This window comes from Pholis gunnellus (genome assembly GCF_910591455.1).
Source record: "Pholis gunnellus genome assembly, chromosome: 23".
NCBI classification, from domain to species: domain Eukaryota; kingdom Metazoa; phylum Chordata; class Actinopteri; order Perciformes; family Pholidae; genus Pholis; species Pholis gunnellus.
In genome coordinates this window covers 9,576,792-9,592,015 of record NC_136550.1, presented here as the reverse complement: position 1 = coordinate 9,592,015, position 15,224 = coordinate 9,576,792, and the positions used below count along the sequence as shown (strand labels likewise).

The following is a 15,224-nucleotide window of genomic DNA, read 5'->3' as shown; positions in this document are numbered from 1 at the left end:
ATCTTGGAATAGCCAAAATGCGTAAGTAGTATTCAAAAAGTAGGGCCCCATCCTCACAGTGGGTACAAAGAAAAGATTTGAATGTCATTTTATTTTCCTAAATAATGGATTTTTCTTCTCCCATAATGAACTTTGCACATGCATTGAAACTAATCCTTATTCTGGTGTCATAATGCTTCTTCATTAGGAATTTTCAGTGATGACACAAAAGGGCCCCTTAAAAAAATAAAATAAACTCAGTGTATCCTTCCGCCACGCAACACACGCAGCTCTTAGAACCTCATGAGTGATGCCGACACGCGCATGGGTATCTTAATTAGACGTTCCGCAGCCAGGTGTGGGATTAACGAACCGGCCCGGAGCAGTCGTACTGAGAGGAGGGGACAGCAAGATGTCGACGACGCGGACGAGAAACACAGGAAAGGCCCCGAATAAAGAACAGCTGAGCCGGGATATGCGACAGAGCAGACTGGATCTCTTCATTCTGCAGTTTGAGAAAGAAGGTTTGGCAGTGACTGCAGGTCAGATAGCAGGTTTCACATCAAAACAACACCATGGTCCTAAACATGGCGACCTTTCCCCCCTCTCACAGCACAGGAGCGCTTGAACGAGTTGTATGGCAAAAAGGAGAACCTATTGGCCGCAGTGGACAAGGCCTTCAAAGTGGAACTGATGAAGATACCCCCTTCTCTTCGAAAGACGCGCATAGGGGATTTAATAAGCGGTGAGCCATCACTCATAGAAGTCAAGTCAATTGTATTTATGTGGCAGAATTTAGTGAAGATGACAGTCATTCCTGTCGTGTTTATTTCATCACCTTATCTGTTCCATTAGAGGAAATCTCAGCAAGTGAGGTGTCAATTGCCATGAAGGTGAGTCCGTTAAGTCGCGCGTGCTGCCATCTAGAGTTTTTTTTTTTTAAATGTATAACTGTCCTGATTATCACCTGTTGCAGAATGAGTCCCTGGAGATGCAGCAGCAGCAGCCCCTCAGGAGGGCGCTCAGCAAAAGAGGTACAACTACTTCCTTCTAAACCAAGTAACTCATTTATTTTGACTGTGAAAAGCAAAGTTTAAAATCCTGTTTTTGAAATTCAACTTTTGTTATAACAGGAATCTTCTGTGCTTTCTTTTAAAAAAAAAAAATAAAAAAAAAGTAAAATCAACAGATTCCTCACCGGGTCAGTCCACCCCAGTCCAGAGGTCTTCATCCAAGGCCTCTAAGGTAAGCAATGTAGCGGCTAATGTTGGCACACATCAGCGAGAGAAACTGGCTTTAACTTGTGCTTTGAATGACACAACTTATAAACAAATGCATAGCTTCTAGAATTTTATCCAATTGTGGTTTGCCTACTTTATTTTTCTCTATATTCTAGGGAGGAAAGGGGACAAAAAGGACTAGACCACTAGTCAATAGTAGCAGCGCTGGAAATCTCAGGTAAATACTATAGGTTAAGGTGTTGTGTTTACGTGTGGTAAAGGAGTATGGAATATAAGATTGCACTTATTTTCTACAGGGACTCTTCAGTCTCTGCCAAAAGAACTCGAAGCTGCGTGACCAAGACCAATGGCCAACCTAAACTCAGGTCTGTTACTGCCCTCAGTGGCGCAAAACCTGTTGTCAAGAGTTGCACTTGTACAAATATATTTAACTAAATAAGTTGTGTGAATCTTGTGTGCGGTCCCAGGTCTGTTGTCTCCGCTGGTGATCTGCATTGTTCCATGGCGGGCTCTGCTGCACACATCACTGTAACCACAGCACAGGGACAGGTACTCGTTTGTTTTTTTAAATCTTTGGTCACTTGGTACCAGCCTTTGAGGAAGCAATGCTTTTTCATTATTTCATTCAAACCAATGGAACTTCCCAAGCTTTGTGAGACACTGAAAGCACTGAAACCCTTCCAGCCCACAAGAGACTTATTGCTACGTGTTAAAATAGACCTGGATTATCAGATTTTACACAAATATGTATGTGTTCTACATGTTCTTCTCTTCCTTCCCAGAGTGTGTGCTTCTCTGACGAGACAAAGGCTGATATCAACTTGGACGTGCTGGATGACGTGGCGTGGTGCCAGATTCAGAAGCTTACGGTAATACGCATTCCTTTTTTAAAATGTGACGCGAGTACTTTGTTAAACATTTGATATGTGCCTTTTTGATTTTGGGATTTCAGAGTCTGATGGACTATCTGTCGAGGCAAGGTCGCCTGCCAGCGATGACTAAGGATCCACTGTGAACAGGCTTTCCTCTAATTTAATTATATGTTAAACATTTTACTTTCATTCAATTAATTTATAGAAGTTTTTTTTTTTTTTTTTATCTATAATAAAGCAGAACATTCTACCATTGTGAGTGTAATTTGCGTCTGGTATGTAAAATTAAAAAATGAGAATGCTTATCACAAGTGTAAACAAATTATTTAATTGGATTCCAGAAGAGTTTATGTAGAAGAGAGAGATTTACAGGTTTTGCTAGACTGGCTAGCATATAAAAACGAGATTTCAGCAAGAATTAAAGAGTCTAAAATAGTGTTTGACATGGAACAATGGCAGAGTCAAACCTTTGCCTACAAAGAGGAATATATTACTCTGAACATAAAGCTGTAATGGATCACTGGGATATCTGCTGGGAATGAAGTGTGTCCATCTCCACTTCCATGGGCTCCTCTCGGTGTGACTGGGTGGAGGGAGAGCTGGAGGGCAAAGCCGGTGTGCTGCCGGGAGCAGAAGCCGGCGGGCGAGTCGTCTCCGGGGCCATCCGGGGGTAGAAAGGACCTACCAGCCAGTTGAGCGGCGTGTTGTTGACCAGATAATCCATGACGTTGTCGAGGGAATCTTTGATTTTGCCCAGCTGGACTTTGCTGCTGGTCAGCACGCTGTCTGGCAGATCTCCCAGTGAGCTGGCCTTGCTGAAACCGACGTAGAGCTGCGTGGCGGAGCGGCTGAGGGAGAGCGCCTCCTGCTGGATGTGGTTGGGGAGGCCCTGCAGGCTGGAGACGAGGACCAGACACGTGGTCTGGAGCTGCTGGGTGAGGGAATGGGCAAGGCTCAAGGTGCGGTACTCGATAACCTGAGAGGAGGGGATGAGACCATATAAATAACCTTGACACACTTATTAGTGTGTGCTTCTCATCTTAAGTATGTTAGCTCTTTGCATATTTCTTACCTCTGCCTCGTGACCGTTCTGCTGGTTTGGCCCGTCGGACCGCCGCGCCGCCAGGGAGGTCAGCTTGTCATTTACCATCTGGTTAGCCCCGTCGATATTCTTTCTGCCATATTCAATCTAGAAAAACAAACGTTTAAATCTTTATTTTCTGTCTGTTTAAAAAGATTTCCTTGAGGGCAGAATGTTGAGCTTCCTTAAGGAGACCCACCAGGTCCACGGTGGAGTTGAGCTCGGAGATGAATTCCATGCTCCGCTGCTTGCTGTCCCAGGCTCTGGCCACCGCCCTGGTGTACGCCCGCTTTCGGAGCTTGGTGGAGAGGGAACCCAGGCGGACGTAGTAGCTTGGCTCTTTGTCGTCGAAGCCTTTCACAGTTTTTGCCTCCAGCTCTGTCGCAAGGGAGGGAAACATGAAACGACTCATTAAAATTGCAACAGAGGATTACTTTCATTTCTGTTATTTTTGACTGACTTAAGGTTTAAAGGGTACAGGTAAAAGTATAACTGCTTTGTGTTTTTAAATGAAATAAGAGTGTCTGCTACGAATTGCTGCTGAGTTTTGCATGTTAAAGTATCTGCAGGGTTTAAATCCATGAAAAACTGAGTTATTCACCAGTCAATCCTTTAAAACGGATCCTTTTAAACTAAAATAGTTTTACAGGATTGTTTGCTATAAACTTCTGCACACCACTTCCCTCTAAACAAAAGCTCCTTTAAGGATGAAGCGCATGATTAAGCACGCAAGTCCTGTTTTCCTGGGAGCTGGACTAAATCCACCCTGAACAATGTGCTCCAGCTGCCTGTTAATAACTGACCTTTGATGCCGCTTGTTACAGAAAAACAAGCCTAATCTCACTAGCCTTACTTATTCACATTTTGCTTATTTAGACATTTGTAGCCAGAATGCCAAGCTTTTTTTTTTTTAAATGGAAGATAAATCATTGGTTGTGGCTACCACACCAGTAACAATAGTCATGCGATAAACCAGATGAAGGTCTCACCCAGCTCGTCCTCCGTCAGAGGCAGGTACTGCTCCACCAGACTCTCCGAGGTGCTGAGTGCCGTGTCCACGCCGCTGCTCACGAGCCGGACCACTCTGCTTTCCAGCACTGTGCTGACGCTCCCGCTGACCACGGCCCTGGCACTGGACACTGTGCCCGTCACAACGCCCTTAGCGCTGGTTACCACATCCTTGGCACTGGAGACGATCTGGGCAGGGATGAAATCATGAGCAAATACTTTTTATTTTAACTAACTGCGGAGAATGAGTTCAAAGGTAAAAAGACGGGACGTAGGTCATGACTGAACCTGCAGGAAATCAACTCCACATCAAATGTTCGGCTATGAAGTTGTGCAATTTTGCTTGATTGTAACTGCTGTGACCTTTGACACCATGTAACTGCGCATGCTATTGATCATTAATCCAGAACATACCTGCTCAGATGGCTGGTGAAGTATCGGCAAGGTTTTCTCAATCCTGTCCAAACCTTTGCAGGCCAGGTCATTGGCAATGGCAACTGAAGGCAAAACAATAAATAAGATGTAATAAGGCAAGCTGTAACAAAGATGTCAATCAATAAATAGAATCTGAAAATGCTGTGGAAAAAAAAAGTGAGTCAATGTTCCTTTAAGTGAAAGATTTGGGGATCATAACGTTTTGTTGGCTCAAATCAGGATGATTGGGAATAAAACTGGAAAAACGGGTGAAAGATCATGATGAGTAGGAACCAGCAGTCTGACCTGAACTTCCTGTTTCAAGCTCTGTGTGACTCAGCTGGTCAGCACATAATCACCCTCACAGTTTCAGATTCTGTCTTGACATCCAGTACGCTTGGCAGTGACTGGTGACTTAGCAGGTGATCTAACATCCACACTACGAGGGCTCTTACTCTGAGGCTCCAGCTTGCCGATGATGGGTGAAGCAGTGGTGAGGGCCACGGAGGTGATGGTCCGGACTCCTTGCTCAGCCGCCTCACACACAGTCCTGATGTATGGGTGGTTGTCCTTGGTGTTGGAGTACACGCTGGACACCAAGCCATAGGTGGAGCTCACCAGAGGAAGGCTGGTCACCCTCTCCACCACATTCTGTAAGGAAATAACAGAATAGGAGGCTTACATATGCTGCTCTGTCTTTCTGTTTCTATGAGAGTAATAATAGAGAAAACTGGACAATTTTCCAAACTTTAAAAATGGAATAAATGGAATTACAGTGTCATTACTTTCTAGTCATTTCTTGACTTTTAAATGGCCAAAAGCAGCTTTTTCTTTTATCACATTCCAACAAATATGATGAAAATAGGCTAAATATCCTTTATTAGATTTGATTCTTTGTAGCAAACTCACCTGATTTGCGATAACTGTAGCTGCTGCCATTTCTGCTGAAAACAAAAACCTGTAGAGAGATAAAACACAACATTATACGTCTCCACTCAAAAGAACAAGGTACTATTACAGTAGTTATTATAGTATAATGACAGGTCCCGTGGCTTTGTTACAGAAACAACTGGACTACAGCTGTGACGCCGTTTACAAAGTAGCTTTAAAGAGACAAGTAGAGACTCACCGGTAGTTACAAGCGTTTCCAAGCTGTCAATGAAATGACTGATACTAACTCCAACGCGACAGCGGCTGTATTTATATTCTGCAATTATCGCGAGATGTGGCGCAGCACTTTGACGTAAGCGACAGAAACGTTTCTAGGGCAAAGGTAGAACGGGTAAAAGTTCAGTCGGGGGAATTCCTCTCTGACCGGCAGTCACGCGCACAAGCTATGACACACAAGACAAGTCTGATTTCTTAATATTACACAAGCCTGCCACATTTTTCTTTTTGATCAAATGAATTTTATTACCGTTATTATTGTTCATGTCTGCTCAAGTAGGCTACAGGCCGGTACTTGAAAAACAAAGTCCTACAGTAACCACAGCTCTGAGATTAGTGATGAAAGTACATAACCTCCATAAAGTACAAGAGGACCCGCTCTCCTCTCATTCTCTGTGCATTAGTGTACACGAGTAGGCCACATAATAGATCATATTTATTCAGTTTTCCTGCCATTTTTAAACACTATTAACTTTTGCGAACAACGGTAAGTTGGCCCGTCTGCTAAAAAAAAAGGGCCCTGAGACAATGCTGAAGGTCCTTATCACTTCAAATGATATCGTGCTTTAGTTTCTCTGTGTTCTCAAACAGATCTGCGATGAATCAAATGTATCACAGACGACTAACGTGTGAAGCACATGAAGCTATCAGGACTTTGTGATTGTCCCTGTGACTCACAAGCCCTGGAGACATGTGTCTGCTGTTTATTAAACTCAGCTTTGAGGACTTTGTGTGGCACAGGCCTCATCATTTGGGACCCATGTGGGCTTACTCTCATGTCATGGCCCAAAGCCATATGCTTTACATACCTGAGACAATCATCATGGTTAAAAAAAAAACATTGGAAGAGATAATAGACGATGGTGGACAATCCTAGATCGGATAGATTTTCTTAGAACTGGATCATGTATTTTCAAAGTTAAAAAGAAATGAGACTAAAAACAGCCAGTGTGTTTGAGGTCATACTATTTATGAGAAACATATATGATGTTTTTTAAATGAATGCAGGAAATGTGACCAACCTAACACCTCACTTAATACATTTCTGATGACTTCACTTAACGGCTTGAATAAATACCATACATCAGCGTGAACCGATGAACAGGTCTGTGTTTGCCAGTAGCTCATCGGAGCCAGATGTGTGACCCTGTTTTGACTTCGAGAGCACTTCCCTATTTTTTTCAATGCGCCAGTGCTCAATTCTGCTGAATTTCTATGTTATTAAAAATGTAAATTAAGTGTTAAGGCAGTATCGTTTATTCAACACATTTGGACGCCAGATGAGGAAACACGGTCTGAGATCAGATTCTCCAGTTGGCTGACACATTAGATTCTGTGTAGATGAACCCGTCTGGGCCCATTTATCAGCCCTCGTATGACTCAAATAGACCCCATATGAAAATGTTGGCTGCAGTAAACCACAGACTCTAATTTTTAATAAGATTCTGTTTGAAGGAATGTCTGCAGAAGAAGAGTTTAAGTTAGTTGGTATTTATAGTATAACATACAGAATATAGGCCTCTCTCTCACACACACACAGATATCACGTTGTTATGGACATTGATCTGCTCATATTTTATTGTCCACGTCATATTCTTTGAATCACTTTGATCAGGCTTTGTGTGGTGTGATGGAAAGCAAAGTACAACCAGTCGATCAAGAATAATGAGTCATTGGGATTACATGATGAACTCTATCATACTCCTGGGTTTTCAGGGGGTATAATAATTAGCCTTCAGTTTTTCTGTAATATTAAACCTTCTAAAATAAATGATGATGGGCTTATAACGATTACAGTATAGGGTCGACCTATTTTAAATAGTGGAAATGATTGTGTTTTAATGTCCAGTTTTAAGGGTTAGAAATCAACAGTTGAAGTGAAGACATGTTAAATGTGTCCATGAAAGAAGAAATATACTTTTAACATTTCAAAGTGACAAACTTTTGGAACAGCACAGCTAAATGAGACCGATACAGTTCAGTTGAGTATGTCCATGCACATGGCTGAGCGCTACTCTGACTCAACACCTTGCGTAAATGCATTTCAAAGTGACATAGTCAGAGTCATTTTGGTTCAGTGTCCTAACTTGATGTTGTAAATCACCTGAGAATCTTGCGGTGGATTATTTCTCAATGAAAGCACAATGGAATTAATTCTTTATTCATTGATTTTAACGCAGCTACAGACCATTTTTGTGTGAGCAGAGTGCCAATTAACATGCTAATACTGTTTAACTGAGCTGTAGTCCTTCGATCTCCGTGGATAAGAAGATATCAATTCAGTTCAAGGATCTCGTTAATTTAAGTAGTTAATAATCATAATATAGTAACTTGAATAACAATGTAGATGTTATGACAGTATCACTGCTGGCCAAACCGATCATCTGTGCTTTGCCTATTGCTGACGTTGTATGAGTATTCCTTCCTAGTATTTGCAGATTTAGGCCACTAGATGGCAGCAAAGTAGAAAAAGTTCACAGTTTATCTTCCCTGGATATTCTCTTCCATGCCTCCCCTTGTTCTAGTTCATTTATTTGCCTGCTATTTAGTATTGACAGGCATGCAAATATCAAGAAATTAAAGAAATAGTAGATACAATTATTCATTATTTTATTTTGGTCAAAATGATTGGACACAATTAGGAATGCATTGGTTTAATTGAAGTAATAAAGTGACATGCATCCAAGGGAACATTGATATATAAGACAAGCGGGGCATACAAGATCTCAAATGAAAATTAGGTGAAATTCGGTACACATGTGCACAGTTCCAAACAGAACACAGGCGGTAATGATGTGAGCCAAGTCTTGACTGTTTCTCTTTCGACATACAATCAAGATAAGAAGAAAGATCAGTCATGGAGGCGCTCTTCCCTCCCCAGGGGTCCGTTGGTGTGCAGGTGGCAGCAAGGGGTTACCGGGTCTGGCAGGACTGGAGAGGAGATCCTCACACGGCATCCCTCTATTGTGCCCTCTGAGACAGTTAGGGCTGTGGGCGGCACGCCAAGGCCCCCTGGCTGGGTAACGGATACCTGTGGGCTACTGGGAAAGTGTCACACCTCCGGATCAAACACAGTCAGAGGCGCTGCGTGAAGAAAGAGCTCAGACAGAGAGAGAAAGATGTGGCTTCAGATCAGAGGAGAAAGAAAGTGACATGTCTTTGGAGCAGCGGTATGCTTTGGTTAACTCTACCCTCAAACAGACAGTGTAGCCTGAGCGACGACAGTCTGCTAGACGGTCGATCATACCTGTAACAAGTCGCTGTGGTTTCAATAGATGCAATGGGATTATGAGTAACACTACAGATCCACTACAGATAGCTAAGAGCTCTCTAAATGACCTCATTATGGTTCTCAAGATGTCACATGCAGATTAAAGAAATTAAAACTACTTTTCTTTTCCATTGTAGAGATTCAGGAGTCTGGCAAAACGCTGCGTGTCAGGACAAACTGGAGAAACCTTCTTACATTTTCCAAATAAACCTAAAAAATACTCCTAAACTCTTAAACACAGTCTTACTGAAAGTAAACACAGGAACTAGCAGCCTGGATTAGCTATTGTAGCTAACTGCCCAGGAATCTAATTTCTGGACAACTTTCCTGCTAACCAAGCTAGCTCCTTTAGCTGCTAAATGCTTCGCTATGTTCACCAGCTAACTTTGTATCCTTGTCATTTAGAGCTGGGGAAGTGGCATTCAATTGTTTAAATGTTGTTTTTTTCTGTGGCCCAAAAATTATGCTATGAGAGGGAACCAAAGTAGTTAAGTTGTGGGCCGAAAAAAAACACAGAAAAACAATTAGCCAAAAGTTGCTCTAAAGCTCCATAGCTGAAAGGAACTGCAGTTTGGTGATAATTCTCTGTGGGATCGTCACTACCAGTGACCCCTCTCACCTAAAAGTAGTAATATGATTTATTGTTAGTAGAAAAATATTGATTATAGCAGCTTTAAGCAAAGCCAGACAGTCAAAAATGTTAAGTGTCGTTGGTGGTTTAATAATTTTATGCTAAAACAAATCAGCTGGACCAATCAAAGATTATAAAATAGTCCAATTCTTAAAAATCTCTCTTGTGTTTTGCAAAATAGGACATCTTAATTCATAGTCACTGATGTTTTTGGTGACACAGTCATGATTGCAGCTGTTTGCTGAAAGGCACCCATTATCTTTTATCTCTGTTGAGTTGAGTTAGATGATGCATTTTCTGTTCTGTTTAGAATTAAACCATTTTTATTACATTTGCACAAAACCATTAAATATTGGCTGATTTCTTATTGTGAGAGTGAATTTACACCAGAATTTTAAACATCTGGGACCAACATAGCCCCCAAAAATGTGTGTAGCCCCACTGCTAAATTTGGCGCTATTATTCTTCTTAGCTTCAACCCAACCCCGGAGCTGGAGAGGTCATGCATGCAGAAATTAATTACATCTTAACAAGATGATGCTTGCCCTCTTGAAATAACCATTACTTCAGCATTCAATAAACAACTGATCTACGCAGACAATGTGTTCTTTAGCAGGCCAGTAACTGCAGACTTATGGCTACAATATAGACAAATATACAAGACCAGGGCCTTGTTAAGCAGGGTTCTGTGCACCTGTTGGATGTAATCCTCAGATAATGACTCCGGCTCATTAGCTAAGACATCCAAGTTAACCGTCTACATTTCCCACTGCGAGGATCAAGACATTAAAAGGGTCAACAACTATAAGGTTAAAAGTGTGTGAAAGGGGTCAATATGTGCTTTAAAATGAGATTCGCTGTGGGACCAGACCCTGACCCACTTCCACCGTAAAGATTTTCAGTAATGATTTTCTCAGGAAGGACAAAAAAAAGGTCTCGCGGGTCAATGAGCGCATGCTTTGAATGGGTCAGATGGGAGGGGAGCTCAACGACCACAGAAGGCTCTCCATCGTGTGGGTCGTACACCGTCCCGCATGACCCCGTCATGTTTCTGCAATATCCCGCCACAGGCAATTTTCACAGAGCCGTGTTGGGATTAGCGGGCCGGCTGTTTGTGCTGGCAAAGCGGCAGCAATTCACAGCTATATTTTCTGGTTGCTGTTGCTGACAACCAGACCGAGTCCTGGTAATTATGATATAATTGAGAGTAATCCAAAAGCAAATGTCCGAGCTCTGCTGTCGGAGCCAGTGTTTACAGAAAACAGCTGCTTAAATAGGCACTTAGAAGGATTTAGAATAACATTTTTTATGTCCCAGCGTGAGTGCGTCTCTGTCTGTGCGCAAGTGTGCATATATGCGTGGGTTGGCTATTTGGGCACCTACACAGACAATCTCTTTGTTTTGGAAGTCTTCGCTTAAGTCTTCTGGGGCAGACAGGAGCCAAGAACAACGTGGGAAATGGGCCCTTGCTTCATTTCTGCTTTCTCTCCGGGCTTCTCCTTTGCAATCTTTGTCAGACGGACATTCAGCTAGAGCCTCCAAAACAGTACCTGAGGCGTGCAGAAGCGTGGAGGAACCAAGGGAGCGCGGCTCGGACATGAGAGGAGCCGTAATGGGAACCGAGTGGCAGCTGACAGCGGGGGCCAAGCTGTCTGTCATTTCACTCTCCTTCTCTGCTTTTTTTTTTTCTTTTTCACACACATGCGTTGTCAACAGACCACATGCACCACATGCACCCAACCAGGCCTCTGCCCAGGTGGTCTGTATGGGTAGCCAGTGGTCTGCAGCCCAATACAATAAATGCTGAAACTTAAGGGAACCACACTGGCAGGAGCAGGATTCACTGTGAGGTCGCGGTGCTTAAGTGTTGCATGACCCTCGCTGCTCGTTATCTCCACACAGCAATTCATTTTTCTTTTTTATATTCCTGGAAATGAAGGAGATGAGTCATGAATTGTGATGTACTTACACAAGCACACATGTTTTTTGAAATCCCCCAAAAGTCTTCCGGAACACCTGTCTAATTACAATGCTGACCGACAAGTATCACCAAACCTTTGTTGTTCATACAACAAAGGGAAAGGTTCAAGATTATCTGATGATGCTGCCCTGCAAAGACAAAACACAGTCACCACATATTTGGTAAAAAAATGTTGTTCATAAACCTCATTGTTTTAACATCACTGCTTTTGTAGTAACTGCTCTGCCTTTATAGGGTAAGCTGTGATTTGAAAAAGAAGAAAAGAAAAGACGAAGACATAAGGGGAAGGACAATGTGAAAAACATGCTTGGGCACTTATTTGCCCGATCCTCGCAGATTAAAGTGATCCCAAGGGATGTTTAGTCCTCTTCACCCTAAATGATGCTGCCAGCTATCAGCCTGCAGCAGATTCACTGATACAATAGACACCCTAATCCACAAACAGACGTGTCTGCTGCTCTGTCTCTCTTCTTGAACAGCCGCTTAATTATTGTATTCAGATATTTGCTGAGCTGTAATATCCATGGAAAATCTGATGAGGATACATCAGATCTCAGGTTGACTTTGTTATTAGATGACAGGAAATCCTGGATTTGTGTATAGCGCGATGCCTTAATCTTCTTAGGTGGAACCCATTGCCAGTTATTCATCGCTAAATAGTTCAGGCAGATTCATGAATATTCATCCAGCAGCATTTTGGGGTTTTAGCTGCAAGCTAGGATTTGTCCGTAATTAGATACTTAAAGAAAAGATTATACCCTTGGGTTCTCAGACAGGCTGACTGATCATTGGCAACAACGTGAAGAGTGTAGTGCCCACTGTCTACATGTCTGACTGGTGGTTTGTGGCATGATGCCCTCAGACAGCACGCTCTGGATATGACATGCCTGATGGAACGCGATGCCTGCAGCTGAAACCGATCTGCGCTGACAGACACACAGGTTACTGTACCCTTAGCAAGCCTGGCATGCCCGGGACACTGTGGCCCGGCAATGGCGGGAGCTTCCGTTTCCTCCGGAGTCTCAAGCATGAGCAGACACACGAAAACACACACACACACATACTGATAGCGTGCCAAATTCCACAGAGCCGTAAATGCAATCAGGGGCAGATGGGAAAGGTAACCGAGTGGCGGTAAACTGCATGCCGGGGGACTGGAAGCCATAACGAGGTGCCTCGACAATATGAGGTGTTTGTGTGACGTTTCAGGAATCATGACTCGGCTTTTCTTGCCGAAAGTAGACGAGAAGATCGATAATACTCTCAAATCTTAGCTTAGCTTAGCATAACGACTGGTAGCAGGGGAAAAGAGCTAGCCTGGCTCTGTCAAAGGTAACAAACTCACTCATTAGCACCTCTAAAGCTCACAAGTTAGCATGATATATCCTGTTTGCCCGATTCGTACAAAAACCGAAGTGTAAAAATGCCAAGTTTTATATTCAGGACTATTTCTTCTCCGAGTACAGTGACTTCCAAGAGTCGTGTCGAGAGGTTGCCATGAAGAGGTGTTGGTGTTGGTTGGCCTGGTCGAAGTGTTGATTGGTGAACTTGCTGGGATGTAGTTTTATTCCCCTTTGACAGAACCAGGCCTCCTGTTTCCAGTATTTATGGTAAGTTAATCTAACCATCACCTGGCTGTCGCTTCATAACAGAAACACATGATTGGTATCGATATTCTCATCTAACTCTTGGCTGGAGAGTGAATAATTGTACTTCCAAAAAGTATTTCTTTAATCATGAAGTTTCCGTTGCTTGCAGGAGAAAAAAGAAAACTGTTAGCTGCCTCTTTAATGCAAAAACAAGCTAGCTGGTGTCCCGTGAAGGGCAATTTCTCTCGCTGGTATCCGGCAAATTCCTGCCCTCTCTTTGAACACATGTGACAAGCAGCGCTTTGACTCTCAGGCCAAATATCACTGATCAAACAGCTATGTTTGGTGTCAGCCGAAGGGGGACAACTAGGTTACTCATATGGGGGGCACTGACCTGCTGCAAGTATGTTTAGCTAGGAAGCCAACACATGTACTGTACATACTGTGGCCCTATTTTGCACTTGTAAAGTCATACCTACGTGCGTGTGTGTTCATGCATATAAATTGCACAGTAAAAAATGTATGCAGTTGCCTCTAATAAGGCCTAGAAGCGTGAAACAGTGTCATTGAGCATCTAGCATCCAGCCCATCATTGCATTCAAACAAAAGGTGTCAGCTAAAAGACTGTCATTAGCTGCTGCGTCAAACCCCTTATTTGTCTTCCCACACAGAAAGGTCCCTGTGAGATCTGTCGAGCGAACAACTGACAGACGCTATTTAGGCTCGTAGAGTCCCTAAAAATACATTTGTGCTTGGGGCAGTGATTATGCAACTCCGCTGATGGCAGCTTTGAGCGAGTGATCCCCGCTGAACACGTCCATCAATAAGAGCAACAGCATTTGAAACATGAGGACGTGGCTTAGCTATGCTCCGCCAGTCGCAGTGAATGTGAACTATTCATGTCTCGAAGCATTATCCACCGCTCGCTCCTGCTTTTGTGGGGTGTCTGTTGTGCTCTCAGGGTGCCGTGGGAGGTCAAAGTTCAACCAGGGGGCTCCCGGAGTCCCTGCTCTTTCAAAGACAGCGGACTTTGCATGATGAGTGGCATGAGCAGGTTGGCTTTGAATTTCAAGGAGCTATTAAAGACAATAATTTAACCCCAAGGTGGAAAGGAAATGGTTTAAGCCCCCCTCTTCAGGCTTCAGGTAAAGATTTATTTTCCTTCCCCGGGGAAAATAAACATTTACATTCCTGGGATCAGCGTGTTAATAGAGATTAAGCTGAATTCAGGCCTGCGTGTCAGACAGCAATTCAGGTGGCTCATACCATACATACCTGTACTATTTGTGTGGCTCTCAAAGGGCATCTCCCTCAGACCTTTGAGCTTGGCTGAGGGCAGATGACAATCTCTAGGAACATTGTTATTACGGTGGCCCTGGACAGCTTCAAAAGCGACAAGCACGTCCTAATGCACGACCACTTTGGGCGGCGCTTCAAAGAACTTAATGTCTCTTACTTTAATGAAGGTATGGGATCAAAAGGAAGAGGAGTTGCCGACCCCAGCCATCAATTATACTGGAATACAGAATTCCTTTCTTACTGAAGTGGAAAATCTTGTACTCCCTATTGAATCCGAGATATATTCTAAATGTGATAGAATCACAGCGAAGTAGGTTTTTCTGTCACAGTCTGTTAGTACAAGTCACTTACTGTACTCAGAAAAATGAAACACGTCAGGTCAGGCCTGCATTCATGTCCAACGATACAATGCAGACCTTCATTAAGTTGCAAGAAAAATACGATCCCCACAAAAACAGAGGGAGCTGTTATTTTCCCCGGAGCCGGAGCGGAATGACATGGGTCTCATCAAGGTAAATCAGAAACAACAGCCGATTTCAATCATACGCCAGCAAAGGCCAAGAGTATGAATGTTTCATTCCAATTGATCTCAGTTCATAAGCAGTCAGAGCTTGATTCAGCTAAAACTCCTCTTGACCTTAAATGGCACATGGTTGGCAGCGCTGGGCGCATAACTTGAAAGGCTAATGCG

At 43.2% G+C, this 15,224-nt stretch overlaps 2 protein-coding genes across 2 annotated transcripts; one reads left to right on the top strand and one right to left on the bottom strand.

Annotated features, from left to right (window-relative positions):
- Positions 1 to 391: 391 nt before the first annotated feature.
- cdca9 (cell division cycle associated 9) lies at positions 392 to 2,235 on the top strand (the record flags this gene model as incomplete). The annotated part of the gene is made up of 10 exons (XM_079184618.1): positions 392 to 503; positions 593 to 724; positions 835 to 872; positions 956 to 1,013; positions 1,157 to 1,224; positions 1,376 to 1,437; positions 1,481 to 1,585; positions 1,688 to 1,769; positions 2,003 to 2,089; positions 2,173 to 2,235. 10 exons carry the CDS (start codon positions 392 to 394, stop codon positions 2,233 to 2,235), a joined length of 807 nt encoding a protein of 268 aa, XP_079040744.1.
- A 169-nt stretch (positions 2,236 to 2,404) lies between these two features.
- On the bottom strand, positions 2,405 to 5,759 carry LOC306714961 (perilipin-2-like). The gene is made up of 8 exons (XM_079185157.1): positions 5,725 to 5,759; positions 5,505 to 5,553; positions 5,051 to 5,246; positions 4,596 to 4,678; positions 4,163 to 4,370; positions 3,373 to 3,551; positions 3,165 to 3,281; positions 2,405 to 3,068 (listed from the first exon to the last, which is right to left on the bottom strand). The coding sequence occupies exons 2-8, from the start codon at positions 5,532 to 5,534 to the stop codon at positions 2,610 to 2,612; spliced, it is 1,272 nt and encodes a 423-aa protein (XP_079041283.1). The 5' UTR covers positions 5,535 to 5,553; positions 5,725 to 5,759; the 3' UTR covers positions 2,405 to 2,609.
- Between the last annotated feature and the right edge of the window lie 9,465 nt (positions 5,760 to 15,224).

Bases quoted from the DNA above. Each gene is read 5' to 3' on its own strand.
- LOC306714961 (XM_079185157.1), bottom strand. From the start codon at position 5,534: ATGGCAGCAGCTACAGTTATCGCAAATCAG. The intron at 5,247-5,504 runs GTGAGTTTGCTA...ATTTCCTTACAG, and splicing joins CTACAGTTATCGCAAATCAG to AATGTGGTGGAGAGGGTGAC. The intron at 3,069-3,164 runs GTAAGAAATATG...CCCTCCTCTCAG, and splicing joins AGAACGGTCACGAGGCAGAG to GTTATCGAGTACCGCACCTT.